Consider the following 20,937-nt stretch of genomic DNA (forward strand, 5'->3'; position numbering starts at 1 on the left):
ATACTGAGTAGTAATATATGACCTAGCCAAGACCCAGACAAGGGCTTGTGAGAAAGACCATGCAGCTTTAAAATGATTGCTTTGAACGTAGGAAAGAAATATGGGTAATCACTGGCATCCACTGACCCAGGGTAGTCTTCCGAGAGATAAGTATACAGCAGGAGACAAAGAACATCTGGGAGTTGGCAGGTTTTGCAGCTAGGTCGTATCACTTGAAACTGAGATTTAAGCTGATGTATGTATCAGTAAGACTTTTGAACTTTGCCCCGAGTGGGGGTGATGGGGATGGTTTGTTCTCCCTCCTGGGACAAGGAATTTTACGCATTGCCAGAAGAGAAGTGTCTGCAGACAGTGTCTACATTTCAGGCTCCAAATAACCTAAATAGTTTCAAAAGTAAAGCCCTTAAAAATCAAAAGAAGGCTTTGGATGGTTCTGAGGTGTTACAGCATGCTGGGAGCAATATGTACCTCATTGCCCAGACTGCTTCGGACCTTACACAGAGGAAAGCTGACTTTGCATGGGACGTGTGACATAAGGCTACTGATGGACAAAATAAGCTGTGAGATACTGTACAACCACCCTGCAGAGCTGTATGTCCTGCACTTACATCCCTTCTGCTGCTAATGGGTGAATAGAAAGTGGGTCCTGGGCCTGGAGTTGGGATGTGAGGGAGAATACTCTTCAGCAAGACGCTAATCTATCTTCTGTTGTTTAGTACTGCTGTTCAGAAATAAGTCAAGGTCTGGTTAAAAAGAGGCATAGTCACCCAAGAAGGAACTTTTACAGGCATCTGGATGAGAATCGGTGTGGCTGCCTTGCTGTTTCCAGTGTAACATTACAAACCCTGCCAGCTGCCTGGACCCTGAAGGTGAGAGAGCGGGACTGAAGTGCCGTGATTGCAGTGCGCAAATCAGCAAAGTCAGTCAGGTGTGTCCCAAAGGCTATCCTAAAATCCCATCTGTGGAAGGTGGAGCCACCTAAACCTAGCCAACTAGAAACGTGGGCATAGCGGGTATGTCCCCCAGTCTGCAAGGCAGTGCTTGAACTGTTAGTATATTTTAATATACTGAGGTGTGTGTGGTCACTGTGGCAAGGTGGCACTTTGAAGCAGAAACCATGAGCCCTGATGTATATTTTTGCCCTCAGAAGGCAACTTGGCTCCAGAAGTAAGGTAGACTAGGCTTGGAGTATATCCAGTGCTTAAATTTTCTGTTACCTGTCAATGCACTTTCACCACCTACTCAGAACGTGTATTTTAAGTCATACTTCTGGGCTTCTTTGGCTTCCTATGCCAATCCATTTGTCTCTATATTTTGGACTCAATGCTGGGATTCAGCTGCTTGAAAGTTTGGTGTTGTGCAACGTATCTTGCAAATACCCGAGTCCTCTGTTGGAACCAGCCCTTGGTGACCACAGAGCAGATGACTTTTTTAGATGGCATCTGATTTCCCTGCACTTAATTGGTATTCCTATATGCCCACAACACTGCAGGTGTTTTGTATAAAATTAGGCCAGAAATAACACATGAAAAACATCTTTAACAGTGACATCATAAAGTTCTGTGGTTATTGCTGCTCAGTGGTTTCAAAATCAAATTTGCTTTCTATATAAATAAAATGGTGTGAGACTTTTACCTAATTAGCAGCCCTCCCTTGAAATATGAAAGACAAGCCCTTTATTTCTAGCTTGGGGATTATTTCCAGCTCTGAATGAATTGCACTACAGGCACAATAAAGAAACAACTGAGCTAGCTCAAAATGGAACTGGGAGAGTCTGTGGATGGCAAGGGGGGCCTGCACACAACATGTTGATGAAACTTTGCATAACTGGTCCATTGGTTCCAGCTGGTTCAATGAGCCATCTAACTGAGTACCCCCGTGAGCGAGACAGCTGTAAGACGATTAGCCGTCTGCAGTTGTATTACAGATCACCTGAGACAACTTGGGTGAACTGGGAAGAGCAGGTGTGAATGCTATCAAATATTATATCAACATCAAAGTTGAAAGAGTGCAACTGCGCTCAGGGAGGTGGCAAGTGGCTGTTCCAGTGCGTTATAAGGTCCTAAGGATCTCCTGCATGCCTAGCTTGCAATTATAGCCTCAAATAGTATTTCCATCTATGCCTGAAAAGGCAAACACAGCCTCTTACTCCAATAAAACCTTGCCTCATACCTTTGTCAACTCAGGACTGGATTACTGTAATGAGCTCTTTCTGGAGTGACCTACTGAATTCACTTGGAAGATGGAGTAAGCACGGAATATAGCCACTGCTTCACTGCTTACTAGGCTGTACGCTATGCCAAGAACACACTACACGTTGCTTTAGGATCTGCTCTACTAATATATAAGCAGTCAACCTTTTATAAAGATCTGTTTCAAGTTTTATCCGTTCTGCTGGAAAGAATATTCCCAGTTAACTCTTTATCTTCTGAATTAACAACCCTGGATTTGTTGATGTTGCAGACAGACAGAACCCAGTCTTAACCTCTTGCAAAAGGACATCACCTGTTGCTTCTGAATTTGATTAAAGATGGAAAATTACCGGAAAATGACTAGAAAATAGCAGAGGAAGACCCCACTATTCCCTGCTGGAGTCAGCTCATGTGGTTAGTCATCCTCACTGTTAAACCAAATGCCTTATTTCAAAGGTACATTTTTCTGACTTCACCATCCAACCATAGACACTTATTGTTTCTTGTTTAGATTAAGTTTTTTAGTACTTGGACCTTTTTCCATTTGGAAGCATGTACACACAACCACCAAGTCACTTCTTGATCCTTTCTGATAACCTAAGAGGAGAAGTTTTAAATCTTTTGTTGTAAGGCATTTTTCTGGCCTTTGCATACAGTTCACACTGTTCTGTCTTTTCACCATCCTTGTTAAAGTCTTCATTTAAAAAATACATGCCTCTTTCTAGAAACGATCTCAAGAGTTTGGTCCTGATGTCAAGTGGCAGAAGTTTCCTGCATCTGTTCTACACAGCACTTGGCCCAAGGTTTCCCATGGCCTATGTGTTACATGCCCTAAGGTATGCCACCTACCTGGGCAAAGTATTCTGAGGGTGACATTGGGATAGCAGGTGCTAAGATGGTGTTGGAAGAATATGCTGGATTCAGGAGGTCAAAAGTGGGTTGACTTTGTGCCCCAACTGCTGGCTTTTGGGAATGGTTCCTGATGTCCTTCAAACTATGTCCATGTCTTGGAGGATATTTATTGGTGTGGGCCAAAACTGTGACAGGGAATGAATTAACATGTAAGAAGCGTAGGCAATCAATGGTCCAGCCCTTAATCACACTCCAGCCCTTATTCAGTGATGTAAGTGGACCAATAAGTTCCATGTTCAGACAAAGACGTAAATCTTTAGTACTCCTCACTGTTGCACGTGTGATGGCTAGCCTTTTTTTGCCACAGCAGCTGGAAGTATCTACCTTGCCTTTTCCTGCTGTCTCCTCAGTTCTCTTAAGTCTTTCCTTTGCACGGTAGTCTCACATTTTTTAGGTCTGGTGGGTAGTCACTTTTCCCAGATACATGACCTGGGTCTATCAAAACATTTTTTATCTAAATGGACTAATATCATAAGTGACTTAGGTCACTCTCTTGGGCTGTCCTATTCTATAAAATATTTATTATGTGACCAGTCTGTGCCACCTGCTAAACTTATACTGAATTGTACCAACAAAACCACTGAATGTGGCAAGACCTATCACTGGTATGCACAAAGTCCCACAGGAAGATATGGTTAATATGTACAGGACCACAGTTGTGTGGAAACATAACATTTTAATGGTCATTCCCTTTATTTTTTCAGATCAGTCAGCCAGCTAGTAAGGACAAGGTTTTGCAAGGTTGTCCTTGAACCACAAGTTCTGTATAGGGATTCTGACTATGAAAGTAACTGTTGCTTAAACAGCATCACACTGTTGCTGTACTTCTGTTTTAGAAATGACTTCTAGTTGTGCAGTAATTTCTAGTGTATATTTTAATGTCAAATCAGCATCTGTCAATAACTGTTTTGGGTTGCTTCATGTCATATGTTTAATATTGTAATTTTAGTTTCTTGTCCATGTCAATGCTCTTTTCATTCACATAATTGAGCCATACACTCAGAAATAACTTCATTTTATTTTTTATTTTAGCAGTCAAAACTCTTAGTTGTCTGCCTTAGCTTGGGAAAAAATTCGGTAGCATTTTCACAAGCTCCCAGTACGTTTACTTGTCTCACTCTTTATCTTATGACCTATTTTATGCTCTTCAGTACTTTGATATAACTGGGCTAAATCTATTTTTTCAAAATCACCAGATATCTGCCCCTCTGCAATTTTATTTTTTTAGTGACTCCTACACTATTCACACTAGGGAGTTCATTTCTGCTTTCTCTCTGCATTTCACTGCATCTGTCGACTAAGTCCCCTGGATACTGCCTTCATCTACAGATTGTTGCTTTGTTGGTTTAGTTTGTTTGCTTGTTTGGTATTTTTTTTTTTTTTTACAAAGAAGAAACATGGGACAGAAAAAGCATCACTGAAGCATGAGGGATCCCACAGCTGTGTTGCGAGGTTTGGGAATGCACACTTTCTGGGGCCTGCTTCACTGTACCTGTGTTCTGTGGCCTAGCCGTTTTTTTTTTTTTTTTTTTTTCTTCAGTAAGTTAAGAGTACCAGTAACACTCCTGGACCCACTGGAAATTGATTGTCCATACAGCTAAACTGTGAGATCTGTCCTGGGAACAATTTTGGCATGGGCCAGCTCCTCAGACCAATTTTTTGGCATGGTTCAGGAATTATTACAGGTCAGACACCATGCCCCAAAATAGTTTTCATGAGACCACCAAGCCTGGGAAGTTAAGAGATTTAGCACCATGGTTGTTCCAAGTTCTCAGCTCATTACATTTCTACAGAGCTTTTCCTGAGCCAGCAACTCTGCGATCCTACCTCAGACTATGGAAAGAGCCAGCCTGTTGGTGATGCCCACACCACGGCAAGTGGAGGCATCTGGCTGCAGCACCAGTGAATAGTCCCAACTGTGAATAAGATATCAACACAGCCACAGCCATGCTACCCCTAACGGCACTGTTTAGAGGACTAAGGCATTTAAACAACCAATGGTTGTTGTGGTATGCTCTTGCTATTCACTACAAGCAGTATTCATCTCACCTAAGTCTAGTTACCTAGAAAAGTAAAAATTTCAGTTAGCCTAGTTGTCTGGATTCCCACTGTCATCATTTCTAGAGGCCAGTTCAACCTATCTTGAGAAAGTATGTAGACTGGATGGCTGTGGGATATGCCTCCGCTGACTTTACAGGCAACCAAATGCCCCTCTTAGGCTCTTCTTTACATTTTAATCTGCTGAAGTTATGTGAGTTCATTTGTATTTTACACATCAAACTGGACACATGAAAACTAGGCCCTGGATAATACAGATTGGGGTGCAGAACTGCCTACTAACAGACAACCTAAACAGCATGAAATATGTCTCTCTAGGACAGACAAAGTCATAAATGAGAAAGAATTGACAGAAAGACCTGTGCTATTTGGAGACGAACAGATGGGGAAGAGGATGGACGAGGAGTGCAGCTACGGCATGGCAGTCAAGAGATCCTCAAGCTAACCCCAGCCAAGCTCATTACAAACCTCAGGACTGGATGGCAGCGCCATTTCAGCTGAACGAGTTAGTCCTGTGGAGAGGCAGGTCAAGAGGTGCAGAACAGTGATAAAATATCTTTATTGCCTCTAGGATCCAATCTGGCAGCCTCCCACGGTGCGGCGTGGTGCTGGGTGGCAGAGGTACACCAGCTTACTCAGAGCTGGCTTCTGAATTTTTAGTCTGTGTCACTACAGAACACAAAGCTGACCCACAACACATTTTAATTGTAAAGTTCAAACCTGGAGGGAAAAGGACAGCTGTATCTCCCTGAGTGATCAGAAACCATTAAAGACTTTCCATAAGGGGAGGGGGGAAAAAAAAGAGAACTGAAAGAGCTGGCAATTTGCCACCAGGTTACTTCTGGGCAGTAATAACAAGTAGACCCACAGGGATAAAACAGCAGCCACAGGATGAAGTCTTGTCCTACAAAGACTCTGCTTTCCTCATATGAAAGCCCCAGGAGCCTGCCCGTCTTCTACACTGTGCAGCTTTTAAGCATATTTTTGTTTCAATAAGGTATCATGGAAATGAACTGGAAATTAGCCAGTCTCATTCTTTCTTCTCAGCTCTCCCCGTTTCACAGTACAACGAGCTGTGCAAACTCCCGAGGCAGACAACTCTTCTGCTTGTTGTTTTTCGCTCCCTGGCAATTATAAGCTTCTTGATTAGCTGGTGGCCACAGGCGCACCGTGGTTCCTGGAAGGAAGCTCCCACAGCCGACATTTGGGAACACACACCCTGAAGGGTGAAGCCTGCCTTGCCTTCAGAAATCGGGGTCATCCTGCTGTGTCGAGACAAAAGCTCCTGACGGAATTTTTATGAGTGACTATGAATCCTGGGATTCGAGCCCACAAGTGCAGGGTGGTGTGGCTGAATACTGACAGTGAGATGATACACAGCTTTGGCCTTAAGTGAGATTTACGGCTAGGGCTGTTCATGATGCAAAGAGTTTATCACTGTCAAAAGAAAGAGAGAAAACAGTCTCTGTCCATTTTAAACAGTTAATTGTAGAGGTTGTTCTCTGTTGAATGGAGGTGCAGACGTGAGATGTTCATAATTTTCTTTCCTGCATGCTCAAAACATCTCTGTTTAGTTTGCGAAGTTTTGAGTCTAACAAGTCCGAAAAACTCAGCTATATGTACATGTGATATACCTATATGATACAAATATACAAATAAACGTATACTTTTATCGCAAGAAAACATTCAGATAAAGGCATCCCAGATGCTCCAGATGCCTTTGATCTAACTTAACATAAAAATAATGCTCCAGCATAGGTGTGGTACCTCACAAACAAAGAGCTTGTGTTAATCCCTCAACAGTGATCTTCCAGACAACATATTTCAGTTTTTATTAATATAGGTAGACATCAACTTGATTTTGCAGGGGGACACACGTTAAATATGCTTTTTCTTTGGAAAAAAAAAAGTCCAAGAGATAACAAACTTTCTGACCTGCAATGAATGCTATTTACCTACAATAGTTCACTTTTTGCTCAGTTCAAGTATAATTTACCGTGAAAATCCCTCAATTTTTAGATAATGGTTTTGAACGAAAATGCATTCAAGCCAGTTTGAATGTAAATGTTTTGTGTGTGAAAAAATGTACACATATGGTAAAATGAAGTGCTCACAGCTTTCCTATCTGTAGAGGAATGACTACAGGTGGATTTAATCTTAGTACTAGTCCTTTTACCTTGATATGTCACTTTTGACATCTGTATAACAACATCCAGGAAATCTAGATAAAGTCCTACTAACAAGGAAACACAAGCATTACTTTTCTTACATGCCATGACAGGTGGCATAGAAAAGAAATGTTTTCATTTGAAATGTGATTTGCACCAGTTTCCTTTTGCCCAAATCAGCTGAGCTCCGTAAGTGAGAAACGGTTTGGATTTTAGTTTAACCAGATTCGTAATCCTGGAATAAATTACTGCCTTGTAACGGTGTAAGAAATCAATCTATCTCTGGGTCAACCAGCTGCTCGTACAGAGAGAGCTCCCTGTGCAAACGCACCCCAGTGAAGTTGAAGCTACTCACAGCGTGAAATCCAGAAGTGCCATGGGCTGGCAGTTGAGCACCCTTGTGCTTCAGAGAAACAATAATAAGAAAATGTTGTTGAATTTCTCGAGGTGTGTGGTGAATAACAGCACACGGCGCTTCTTTTCTTGGGGGAATATGACAGGATTCAGGGTTGCCTTGCCCCAGCAGAGAGATAATTGCTATAATTCATTAGAGAGGCTCATTTCCATTTTTCATTACTGGAGCAAAACTTTATAAACTGTGTGGAAGGGAATAGGAACTTTTATTTCCTGAGGCTGCATATATACTCATTTTAATTCAAACCACCAGTTGAACCAGCCTATACTGGCCATTACATTTCCTGTCTTCTTCCTGTTATTCTGTAGTTCATTTTCTTCATCAACTTGCTCCTATTTTACATGCTCTTTCAATATCTTTTTCTTGAGGCATACAGCAAGTAAACTTATTGGCGGCGATGACTTAGTGCAGTTTCTACAGGCTTCTTTTTAGAATAGCCAAGCCAAGCATCTAACATCCATCCGACATCATTTATGTTTCAGCTGTGCGAAGAGAATACTTTCACACTGGGAATGACTTTAAACTATGTCCTATTTTAAGATAAGCCTATTTATTTTCCCCGTGCCCTTGCCACATTTGCTGATCAAAGGCACTTACATTTAAACAAGTTTTGTTTCTTACAGACGCTTTGCCTGTCTTATTTTATTCTACAGTACAACTGCTCATGAAGCCGAATTTATAACTCAGCTACCGTATGCATAGCTACAGCGTGTCATGGAAAAAGCAAAGCGTTCGAACTCCACTGCAGGTTCAAGAGGAAGGCAAAGCTGTGTCAAAAGAGATACAAAAAGAAAAACAACAATGAAGGAGACCACAGGTTACATCATTAAAAACCAGGACAACTTTACCATTGTGACTCTAGATTCTTTAAGATTTGGCTTAGCATATGCAAGCAGCCAAGCCGAACGCTGTTATTCAAACAGCAGAAATACAGAAGAACTGGGAAGGTGCAAAGCACCACAGCAATCAGTAGACTGCTCTCAGACCAATCCTTCTGCAACTGGGAGTGACATTCTCCAGGACTCTTGACTGGACTATGCAGACATACAGATGTGTTTCAGCTTCTGCAATGTTACGCATCAAAGCAAGGAGATACCCAGCTACGATTTTTTTTTTTTTTTTTTTGGTAAAGCTCCATTTCAGAATGCAGTTCAGAACCACCCCGAAACTGGAGTACTTCATTTTTCTGAACCTTTGAAATCTGTAAAATACAGCTACAATTCTGCTTCAACCTGAGATAGCAGATTAGGTCAGAAACTTGCTGTACTTCATTTATTTGCTTATTTCTGTTTCTAGCCCTGACCAAAACCAGGTAATGAATAAACATACAAGAATTATCTGCCTTATTCATATCTCCTGCCCGCTTTTCAAAGGAAATATGATTTGATGGCCAAGGGCTGGGGTGTTCAGGATTTGAATTAATTTCTGACTCAAGTTCTTGGTGCAAAAGCTATGTGTTTGTACAATTCTTAGATTAATAGAGCCTTCATCTTGTCAGGAACCCTAAAAAGGATTATATCCATAAAAATAAATGAGAAAGTCCCATGATCTTTTCAAGGCACAAAATGTTTGAATTCAATCCAGTGTGGGAGAAAAGGTAGAGTCACGTTTTGTATTATCTGAACTGGCTCACCCATCCTCCTTTTATGTTGACATGCTTCTTGGGTTCAATTATTGTCAGAAGATATAACTTGCCTCACATTATCCCACAGATGGCTTCCAGCCCTTTAAGAAATATACTATGCAAGCCAAACCTCTGCGATGTTTATACTTCCTTTCAAGGTGGTTTTAGCAATTTTTTCTCATTTTATTTTGCTACTTAGGAAAACCTGGCAAAATATCAAAAGAAAAATGTGCAGATGAGTGCTCTTCATGGAAACTAGATGGATGCTTAGTACCTTCCCAAGCCAGTCTAACCTTGGGCTTTCTGATTAGCTTGTTGAAATTCAAATTCGTTTGATGCCCGTGGACCCTTTCAGGATTAGTACCTCTTCTGATGAAGAGCAAGATTAGCTCAAGCTCTCTTGTATGATGCACCCCAAAGGTTAAAAGCTGGTGATTGTGTTGGTGAAAAGCACCTCTTGGCTTTCCTTTTATACTCACAAGTGGGCTACCCAAGGCTCATGATTTTGGCCTCCCTGCCCTGAATTTGCAGTGCAGTGTAGCAGCTTACTCCTGTGGTGGCAGCGTGGAGCACTCTGCAATCAAAGCTGTGGGATATCTTTACCAGGCTGCAGCACTGTGATGCTATCCCTTATCATATAGGCCAGTAGGCGTAGGGCACTGGACGCCTTCTTGCACTGGCCATATCATCCTGGCCTTTCACACCCAAAGCCTATAGGTAAATTAAGAACTGTGCATACAGGAAAAATTAAAAACTTTACTGTTTGCCCTCTTTGGCTGCTGGGGATAGAAGGAGACAAGAACACACTCTGTGTTCCCAAGCTAAGGCCTCAAGAGCTTTAACGTTCCCTGAACCCGCATGTAAATATACGGTCAATTCCCAGAAATTCCTGGCTACCTTGAACATCCCTGCCTGCATACGCACAACACAGGGAAACCTGTTCAGTCCTTTACGTACTGTTTCCCTCCACCCCATCCTCCAGGACACCCTTGGTGGAAAATCCAACACCTTTCTCTGCATCACTTTTTTGGTTGCTGTCATGCTGTCATACTCCATGAAACAAGTTTTTTGCTGGTCTAGCATGGATCCCCACACTGGCCCATGAAAATCATGTTGCCTTTCTCCTTCGCAAATCTCCACTCAGCCATAGACAGGTATGGTAAAAGAAAGTGAGTGTAGGTTCTGGGGGTTATAAATGATGGTATATGAAAGAGAATTAGGACAATTCAATTTTCTTATGCTGGGCTGACCCCCGTAAGACTAAGTAGAGAAGAAAAATTGCTTTGACTAAGCAAATATGAGGTGGCTCTCACATAAGGAATGGATCAAACCATACGGAATATCAGAATCTTGTTTAAATAAATATACTTTCTAAACCAGAAAAACATTTAAATATTAGCAATAAAAATTTAAAACTCATTGCTCTGCCTCATCTCCCCATTCACCTCTTTAATGCCCACCCAAACCACGACACCTTTATACCAACATCTTACAGCTATGATTTCTGTTTGACAGACCCTGTCCCTATTTACCTCTCACTGAACTTCAGTCTGACTTTTAAAAGCTGCCTAAAGATCCATAGTTGGGATTCTTTCCTCCGTCTGGTTTCCGATAACAGGCAAAGCTCGATTAACTTATCCTGATAAGTTACTATGGCAACTTCCACCAGTGCAGTGAGAATGAAGCATTCACAGGTATGTTCTTATCAGTGCACGTTTCCCCTGACTATGCAATCTAATCCATTAAAATTAAATGGTGAATTGTGCAAATGAAGGCTGAGCCTTGGGCTCGTTGCTGGAAGTTCGTCATTAGCCTGGATTATAGTGTGAGTATTTCTTTCTTTGTTAGAAAACACTTCAGCAAGCCAACAGCTAGCAGAATAAGGCCTCAGAACCAGATAACATTGCATTCAGAAGTGCAATAAACCCTAAAGAAAACCTTAGTGTTGTTAATCCTGTTATTTGTTACCATTAATAGTGAAAAATAACAAAACATTCCTGGCTGGGTTAGGGCGTGGCTACCTAAACAAGTGCAAAGCAAATTTGGATTTTCTAAGCATCAGACTCTCTAGTGCTTCCAGCGGGGGAAAAATATGTAGGTGTGGGTCTAAACTCAGCTGTGTGGTCAACATCCAGTAGCTGATGCTTTCCTGAAAGCCCGGTAAATTCACTTGCATTTGCTGGAGAGCTTCCAGAGCGGCTGCCACGAGTGCCAGCTCTCAGGGTGCAAAGTTCAGCAACTTGTTCCTGTCCTTAGCACCCACCGAGTACCAGCAGAGCATGGCTCATATCCTGGAGTGAGAGGGCAGCCTTGGTCATTTGGTCCAGGAGGCCAGTGTTAAATCTTTAGGTAGTTACAAGACACGGAAATATCCTGGTCGCATCTTTCTTACCCCGATCCCCTTTTAATCTCTGTTTTCTCTCTGATAAAGTGAATGGCTGAGAGAGGCAAGAGAGTGTTTTAGCATGGGTATAACTGGCCTTGAAGTGATTATGGTGCCTTTGCCACGGGGAGACATTAAGGAACAAATGACATTGAAGAATATGTCCCTATATATCATTAACTATTTTCTAGATTTCTGAAAGAGTGTTTGCCAGCCATGTTATTTCGCATTTTAGCACAGAAATAAATCAGCATTACAACCTGTGGGAAATAGGATTTTTAAAAAGTGCTTCTACAACTGGCTTGAGAATTTCAGGGGTTTTGTCCCAGGACATTACCAAGTCAATTTGCAGCCAGTCACATTCCTGCACGTTTCACAGGCAGTATTTTTTCTCCGATCAATCCCTTTCCTATCTGTCTACATCCAGCTGATTTAATGATAAAAGAGATTTTTAAGGGACTCAGTTTTGCTGCGCTGTTTTTTTTTTCAAGCAAGGGGGAACTTGATGAAAAGCGTGATAAAACTGGGCAGAGAGGCGCTGATTTCACCATTTTCCACCTAGCAACTAAGGTCTTTACCTGGGTGAACTCTGGCTGGCCTGGGAATAGGGACCTGTGTTAGTTCGTGAGCGTCCTTTGCGACATCCGGGTGGGATTGAGACAGGAGCTGTCCTCTTCTTTCTCAACAATGTGGGCATTACAATCTGGGAGAGATGGGTTGCAAATAAAGCCAGCCATGGTTTCCCAGTCCCATCACTACTTGAGAAAGTGCTCTGTACCTCATGAAGAGAAGGATGTTCACCGTCACCAGGAGACCTGTACCCTAGACAGCGCTGTTCCTGTGCTTGGAGGTGTAATCTGAACTGAATTGCCTGAGAATAAGTGACAGGGGGAAGATTACATCAACTTTCTCCTCTTTCCCTCATGGGGCAAACTGAGGTTAACAATTCAGACTTGTTAACTTGGAAATTTCGAAGATCGTGCTTTACAGAAACAGCTGATTAATTTTTCTGGATTATTCCATTCCCATAATGCAAATGGATGGTTAGAAAATCATAGAGAGACAATAAGCAGTGAGTGGGAACCCTGCATCTTCTACTTCAGAAGTAAAAAACACCTGAAGGGAAGATCTCATTAAGGTTTTCAAGACAGGAACATATTTTTAATACGTGTTCAATGCAGCACTGGGTGACCCCTTGTTGCCAAAACAAATGAAGTAGAAATACTGTCAAGGTGTATGATAGTAATTTCACAGTCTGTCTGGGTTTGTAGACTGCGAGCTCCATCAGACAGAAATTCATATCACAGGACACTGGTGTCCCCATCTGAGCTATGAAATCTTCTTCTGCAGTCAATGGTGAGAAACAGAAGCTGAAGGGTGCAAGTGCATCTTAATCCAATAGAGATTTTTAAAGTATCTCTGATCAGCTTGTGCCCTGAAATTGCTTCTTTGTCTCAGCTGACAGTAAAGGATACATTATTTGGCTAGCTCTAGGGTTAGATACCTCCATTTGGTCAACTAGATTTCATCTGAATAACAGTTGAAAAGATTTTTATGTACATATTATTTCTAAGATTATAAATGGTCTCGGATTTTTAAGCCCGTTAACATTCATTGTGAGATCGTGAAGAAAAGGAAGCTTCTTTCAGGTTCATTTATTATGCGGCGAATTTTTTTCTATCAGTGATTCCTGCTTTTTTCAGCAGAAGAAATGCATTTCTCAAATTTCTGTTATTTCTGCATATATATCATGCTTCTAATATGTAAGCACTCTAGGTATGTTATATTAAAAAAGACAATGCACTTCGAGCAATTAGCTTTTTACGCTAGTCGCTGTAGGAGTTACTTAGGTAACACAGTTATTATTATGTACTGGAAATTTTTATGGGCTTGAATGTTTAAGGAGAAAACCAACTTTCATTCGAGCCTGTTTTCATTTAGGTTCCTACATAGTATTTAAGCTGTCCAGATATATAATAGGAAAGCAAAATTCCTAGCACTTTAAAGCGAATGCAATTATACTACGGACTGTTAAGAGCTGGCTGTGTATCAGCAATATGGTTTGCTCCCATACAAGGGAATAGCAATGTCAGTTGGTTGTCCATCAGGCTCTGGCAGTGAGTTAGTCTTGCCTGAATTTAAAAGCTCTTGGTGTGGGTGTTAACGTGTGAGCTGGGTGTCAAAACCCCACCACAGACAGCGGAGACTTGGAGTGGGATTCAGTTGCCTGCGCGCTGCCTTTGGAGGCCTTCTCTTTCTTCCACATGCCAGTACAGGTGTCCAGTAGATTCTGCACCATACCTGAGACCCTCATGGGAAGGCTTTAGACGCCTCTCTCTGGACAGCCTATTGACGACTCAGTCCGTGGAGTTTAGTGAGTTTCTCAGGTGGCTAGCTGCCTCGTTTTGGTCTAATTTAAGATCTTATGAGTAGCTCCTAGATCCCTCATTCAATACAGAAATAAATGAATCTAATGCCTTTTTGGAGTCCTCTGGAGCATCCAGAAGACCAAAGAACTCCTGTAAGGCCCTTATCACATCTGTTAGCTCCTTGCAGCTGTCTGGATGGTACAGGCCATCTCACTTAGCACAGGACACTTGTGTTTCAGCAAGTGAATTCTGCCTGTTATTGACCACCTTGATTAGCTCTCCGTTGGTACTATGGGAGATTAACAAACCCAGCTCCACATAAAACCCATACTATAGACTTTGAATAAGACACAGTGAATTCCATTTCTTATGTACCAGAAATGACATGAACATGACATACATTCAGTGCAGAAGAAGCAAAACCCAAGAAAACCAACATACACATATACACAATGGTCATTTATGATTGCTGCCACCAGACTGCAAAGCCACCAGAGCATGGTGAACTCAGTCCCCAGTCAGTTCACCTAAGTCCTAAATTCTAGTAGCCTCAGTCACGTTCAGGTCAGTAGGGCTATTTGTGCAGAAGTCAGGTATTGACTGCTCAGCAGGGGTTTAATCTAAATCAGCTTTAGCCCTCTGTAAGCTAAATATCTTGTCAAGCCGAAATTTCTTCATAGAACAGAGAAACATTGGCACTTCCTTGTAATGATAGGATGAGGGGGAATGGTTTTAAACTGGAAGAGGGCAGGTTTAGATTGAACATTAGGAAGAAATTTTTCACTTTAGGGGTGGTAAGGCACTGGAACAGGTTGCCCAGAGAGGTTGTTGAGGCCCCATCCCTGAAGATGTTCAAGGCCAGGCTGGACGTGGCCTTGGGCAACCTGGTCTAGTGGGAGGTGTCCCTGCCTATGGCAGGGGGGTTGGAACTCGATGATCTTCAAGGTCCTTTCCAACCTAAACTGTTCTATGATTCTATGATTCCAGGGAGCTATTTATGCAATCCCTGGCAGGTTTCTACATCAGACTGGAAATTAAGCGTGGAAAATGCCTGTATTCTTAACCAACTGTGGAGGGAGCCCATCCTACTAAGTCCTAATCCTGTAGCTGGAGTTCTCTATTACCGTGTACCTCAGTACACGCCAGTATCCAGAGTGGGATCTGCTGAAGTATCTTGCAGGTATTCTCCTACTTTCCATGGTGACTAAGTACCTGGAATGGTAATGCATTTTGCCCCAGTGTGAAGCTGTGATGCTGCTGGCGCCTACACCCAGACTGAGGATCCAAAAAGTGCTGCCGGCTCTGCTAACAGATGCACAGACTAGACTAGTCCGTAGCTGACGGTGGGTAAAATCAGATACGAAGAATCCTTTCCTTCCCCCTTCCCCAGCATTGTTAGAGGTCTTGGCTTTCCCATCAATGAGTACCTGTAACCAGTCACTCAATCTTTGCTATTTACAGGCAGCTGCACTATAGAAGCATCCTGTATTGCTGTCCCAACAACCTAGACTGATACATTGATATGACTGGGGGATGGGAGATCAAAGCCGGAAGAAAACATAGGAAATCTTTCCGAATATAAAATACTTGGTTTTAACTAAAATAAGTTCACAAAATGGTCACTATCTGTATGAAGGTAAACCTTTTTAGTCCTTGTATTTTACCTCCTTTCTAGCCACTAGTAATACACATAAAAGTCCATAAGGTGTCAATTTCTGTCTATTACAACCAAAGAAAAATGTATGAGATATTTGGCTTGGGAAATCAGTTTTCAGTTTGCTGTAACCTACTATTTGTTGTAAGTGGAGTTCGGCATTGCACACTCCTGTTATGAGTCCGCAATATATCTGTACACTGGAGTTCAGCAAAATAAAAACAGCTGCAAAAGTCTGGAAAGAACTAATTTTCAGCAAAGTATAACACATATTTTTCTTTGGAGACAGTGAATCACTTTGCAAGTAATTCAGAAATTATCAAAGCTTTAATTTCTCTGTTGGCGTCTACACTTGTGCACAACTAACTTTGTTGCTGAAAATATTTTACGGTCTGTAGTCACTTGCGCAAAAGGACCCTCTAATTCTCTACTGGTAAATGAACTGGTGATCTATTACAAAATCCATTTTTTATGGAAACTTAGAACTTGTTGGTTGTACTCATATTAACAATGCAAGAATTCATCACAGTGTAACACTTTTCAAGCACATAGTCAGTCATCGGTGTTACTGTCATGTTACTTGGAAACATCTAAACGAGCATGGTTTATGCACTGCAAGTAGGAACACGAGCCCTGCTGCTGATTTTTAAACCATATTTTTTCTTTTAATATCATGTCAAAATGCTAAAGTGCGGAGGATGTTCATATAGTCACTATCTTTCTTTAGCATTAACAAGAACATTAAGAATTCACTTTTCCTTCCGCACAGATTCATGCACAGGCATGTGAAATGAAATGCAATCTATCTTTCAGCTGAAAGAGCAGTGTTGATGTATTTCCTGCTTAGATTCATCTTCCAGAGGCTGATAATGCAAACTTTTTGTATGTTGGAAAAAAACCCCATGTCTTTATTGAGCAGAGGCTAAAACATCAAATGGAAAGAAGAGGATTTTAATCCAGATTTACAAGGGGAAATTGCCATTGAATAAAACTTGTGCAGCCTCCAGAATGAATTATTTTTGTTGGAGACTAGCCACCCTTCTAGGTACCTGATGATACCATGGCAATAGGTATGATTAGAAGTATGATTAGAACTATCTATCAATATATTTTATAGACCAAAATCTCCTTTGTGAGTATTTGATTCATAGCGCCTAACTCTAAAGCCCAATCTACAAACTGGATGTCTGTCCTAATCATCCAGATTCTCTTCACGCTCAATGGGGAGAAATGGGTAATTCAGAGGGTAATTCAGATTCTTGTAATCTCCAAAGGAGTATCTTAGGCAAGGTCTGGATGTGCCTAATCGTCTCCATCAATTAATAAAAGAATGAGGTGATGGGACTTGGATAACAACATTAGAAACATGAAAAACAAGGGCAAATAAATCCCACTTCATCTCAGTTTGGTTTGATATGGCACAGATGTGCAAACTTTAGCCTTCACAGCTTGCTTTTCTTTACCCTAATAGCCAAGCTCAGGAATCACTTAATGCCTCAATGTACAACAGCCGAAGACCCGTGACTATGCCATTTCTTCATCTTACTGTGTGCAAAGAAGTCTAGTAAACAGGAGTGGATTCTGCCTACACATTTTGTATTCCCCATCTCTGTAACAGGGATTTATAATCCCATTCATACCCTTAAGACATTCCTGGAAATGAGATGATGACTCTCAGTGGGTCTTCACTCCGATTAGGTAAAGGAAGTTCAATCAGTACTAACGAGTACATTCTTAGAAGATGTTTCAGCAAGCACTGTGTTCAATGAGACAGGCAACACATCACTATTCAGGCAAGGCAAACCCTGCATGGTAATCAAGACTGTGCATTTTTTTTGACAACTAATTAAGGTAGAGAGCTGTCTTTCCTGTTACTGTTGGAAGACGGTCTTTCCTTGCTCATACTAAGCAGGATCTGAACAGCAGGCAGACCTGTTCCACCTGAAGACAGATGCAGCCACTACACTAAAGCTCTTTCTTAGTAACCGCCTCACGTGTGTCAGGAATGCAATGCATCAGACGCCGCAGCCTGCACAACCATTCAGCTGGGGGATGGAATAATATCGCCGTTTTTAAGAACAGGGCTCTGGCAGGTCTCCCAGGAGGGTTCTGACAGCCGCCATCATTCATCCGCCTTTGCCACCTGAAACCGGTATTAACCATGAGGGGAAAAGTGTTCACACAGACTTAAACTTACTTAGATATTGCCGTGACACAGAAACTGAGAATACACAAAACCTGACACTGAGCAAACACCTATTTTTGGAGAACCAAACAAATCCTAAATCTGACACCAAATGACCGTAACAAATGTTGCAAAACTATATTTATTCATCACGCGTATTGTATCCAGGCAGCTAATAAGAAACAGGACTCTGTTTAAACACACAAAACCTACAACCGGAGGAGCTGTACACCTTATGTTTTACAGGAGTTATCTGCTGATTAACATCACACAGGGTAAAAGGGCACATCCAACAGCACAGCGTCTAAGGGTTGGGGGGGGAGTAGCCCGTGGGAAGTCAGTGGGCTTCTAAAACACCTGCACAAGCCTGTCATCTTCACTGTTAAGAGTGTGACCAATACCTCCTGGGCTATGAAATCTTTTACAGGCTCATTGTTTGCATCTTTCCTTACGGCCTTCTGTGCAGAAGGTGTTAAAAAAAAAATTCATCTCTATTTTAAACCCTCTGAGATTTATACCTACTGGATTTTATTCTGGGGCCTCTTGAGAAATAAAATGTTGAGAATACACATTGTGTCTCAGGAAAAAATATGCTGTCACTGCATATATTTAATATTTCTAGACTCTGAACTAAATGGATCCTAACAAAACTGAAACTGAAATTTCACTTTCAGAGGTGGCCCAGAGGATTCTCTGGGCAATTCAGATCGATGTCTTCATAGTATGCTGCCCTGTTAATTTCAGTCTTTTATAGCTAAAATGCAAAGCAGATGATTTTTTTTTAATCATATTTTCTAATTAATGAAGTTTTTGAACACTGGGAAGGAATTGTTCACAACAGTTTTGTTAAGTTGCTACTGCATTTTTTTATTGTAACAAAATCATTACACAGTGGAATAAAAAAAAATTTAAATATGACTGAATGGACACTCAAAATGCATACCATTTTATTCCTAAAAATATGTTTCAGGGTCTTTTGCTTGGGGAAATTGAGACTTTATTTACTTTTATTTTAAGGAAAGCAGGAGGGAAGATAAAAGAACGTTTTTCTACAAAGTGTGACACAATGTATTCCTCTCCCCAGGGTAAAGAGCATGGAAGGTTTCCTTTTCCAGACTGGGTGCACACTCATCCACTTATCTATGCAGCCACTATACTGTACTTGAATGTAAATCACTTGCAAAATGCCACGGCCAATTTCTCTGTTGCCTTTCTCCATAGTATGCATGTGCATTATGTATTATATGGTTAATAGTGCATCATCTCCCTTGTGGAAAACCAAGCAAACTTCCACGTCCTCCTGAAAGAAAATGTGGAATTATTTTATCCACGTCCAGCCGGGTCAGGCTGCAGCATGTTCTCGGGAGGAATTCCAGCTGAATGAAGGCAGCGCTGTGCTGTGCGCGGTGGATACAGAGGTACTCGAGGCAGCTCGAGCGCAGGAGGTAGTGTGGCTATATCAGCACGGTGCTCTCTGTAGACTAATTAGTCCTGCTAAGAAGCAGGATGTAACAGTCCCAGCTAAATGCTTTGAGGTACCTCACAAGTGAGGTGATGCACATCTGCGTGGTTCCTGCCTTCCCCTTGGGCTGCGCTGAACCCTGCTGAGAAGACCTTCTGCCTGAAACCCAGGGACCTCTAACATCCACAAGCTGGAAAGCGTAAGGGAATCTACTTTATCAAGCTCCCACGGAGAAGCTCAGTGGTTTGCCCAAGATTGGACAGCAGGACAGGGGCAATCCTAGGGAGAGAGCCCAGGAAGGCCCGGGAGCTTGTTTCCATTGCTCCAGTGCTGCTGTCTCAAGGCACAGGCCCCAGAGCCGAATACCACCGTGGTGTTGGCATTAATGCACATGCATATGTGGTGTCTGAGACCATGGGGATGCTTATGCACTTTAGCTCACCAAGGGAATACATACACTCCTTTCTGGGGGTGAGACATCAACCTTGAAGCGGGAGAAAAATACTGGAAAGAACCAGCAGCTCTGGGCGCTGGGCAGAACTTCAACAGCCAGAATGCAAAAGTACAGAAAGAACTGCTAGCATTTTAGCCTACAAGACACACACAAAGTAAAGATGGCGAAGATGAAACTTAAAGAAGTGCTTTGCCCAGCATTGTACAAAGACAAATGGGAATGAAGGTGAAGAATAAGAATACCAGAGCTTACACCATGTTGCATTGTCCTCCAGATAGTCCTCTGGGAAGCAAGAGGGAAACAGATTCAGGGAACAGAAAAACAAACAAAACAAAACAAAATAAACCACAGGTTATACCAAACAGGCAACCACAGAGAAGATAACGAGTCTTTATAAGCAGTTGATTTTAAATGAGAAATCTTAGATTGTGCTCTACAGAAGCAGCTGAGATCAGTGGTTAAAATTATTTAGTTTCTGACAATATGTATCTTACTGAACTTCAGATGTAATTGCTAGATGCCTAGCTTAAGGTTGCTATTTTTTGGCACTTTGTTGTAGAGGGGTAGGGAATGATTCCTCTGAGCTGTTTAAATATATATTTTAGGATGAGATGAATTGTGCTTTAGAAATATTTGATCTCAATTCGGTTGCCTAAACCTATGTTTAGACAACTGAACAAAGACCTTTATTTCTCTCTGTTAACAATAAAAACTACAATCATCTAGACTTCAAATCTAGATCGCTGGTTACGTGTATCTACACTATGGATACCTATATTGAATCAGGAAACTCCTCATTTTTGCTTCTGTTACAGTCAGTAGAGAAACAGGATGGAATCCAGTTACCTAAATATGGGCATAGAAAGTGAATTTAGTAGCTCTGAGGTATTCCTTCTTACTTCCAGCCAGGTATCCTGTAACTTTACTTTCACATTTGGACATCTTGAAGACCACGGGCATCTCAAATAGCATTAGGTGACTATGATTATGTAGCTGAATTCCACCCAGAGGGACCTGCAGAAAAAAGCTGGGGCTCAGTTCTGTTCTACATCTTTGTTGCC

The 20,937-nt window shown here is 41.7% G+C and overlaps 1 protein-coding gene across 1 annotated transcript in view; it reads right to left on the reverse strand.

Moving 5' to 3' along the window:
• Window positions 1–20,937, reverse strand: part of GPC6 (glypican 6) — a gene marked incomplete at both ends in the record, with an annotated part of 788,000 nt that overhangs the window by 38,319 nt on the left and 728,744 nt on the right. Inside the window, one exon of the mRNA XM_082479868.1 lies at window positions 20,129–20,158. Coding sequence (XP_082335994.1) covers window positions 20,129–20,158 — 30 coding nt within the window. The remainder of the gene's footprint in view (window positions 1–20,128; window positions 20,159–20,937) is intronic.

The sequence above is a fragment of the Vanellus vanellus genome, assembly GCF_965231255.1.
Source record: "Vanellus vanellus genome assembly, chromosome: 1".
Taxonomy (NCBI): domain Eukaryota; kingdom Metazoa; phylum Chordata; class Aves; order Charadriiformes; family Charadriidae; genus Vanellus; species Vanellus vanellus.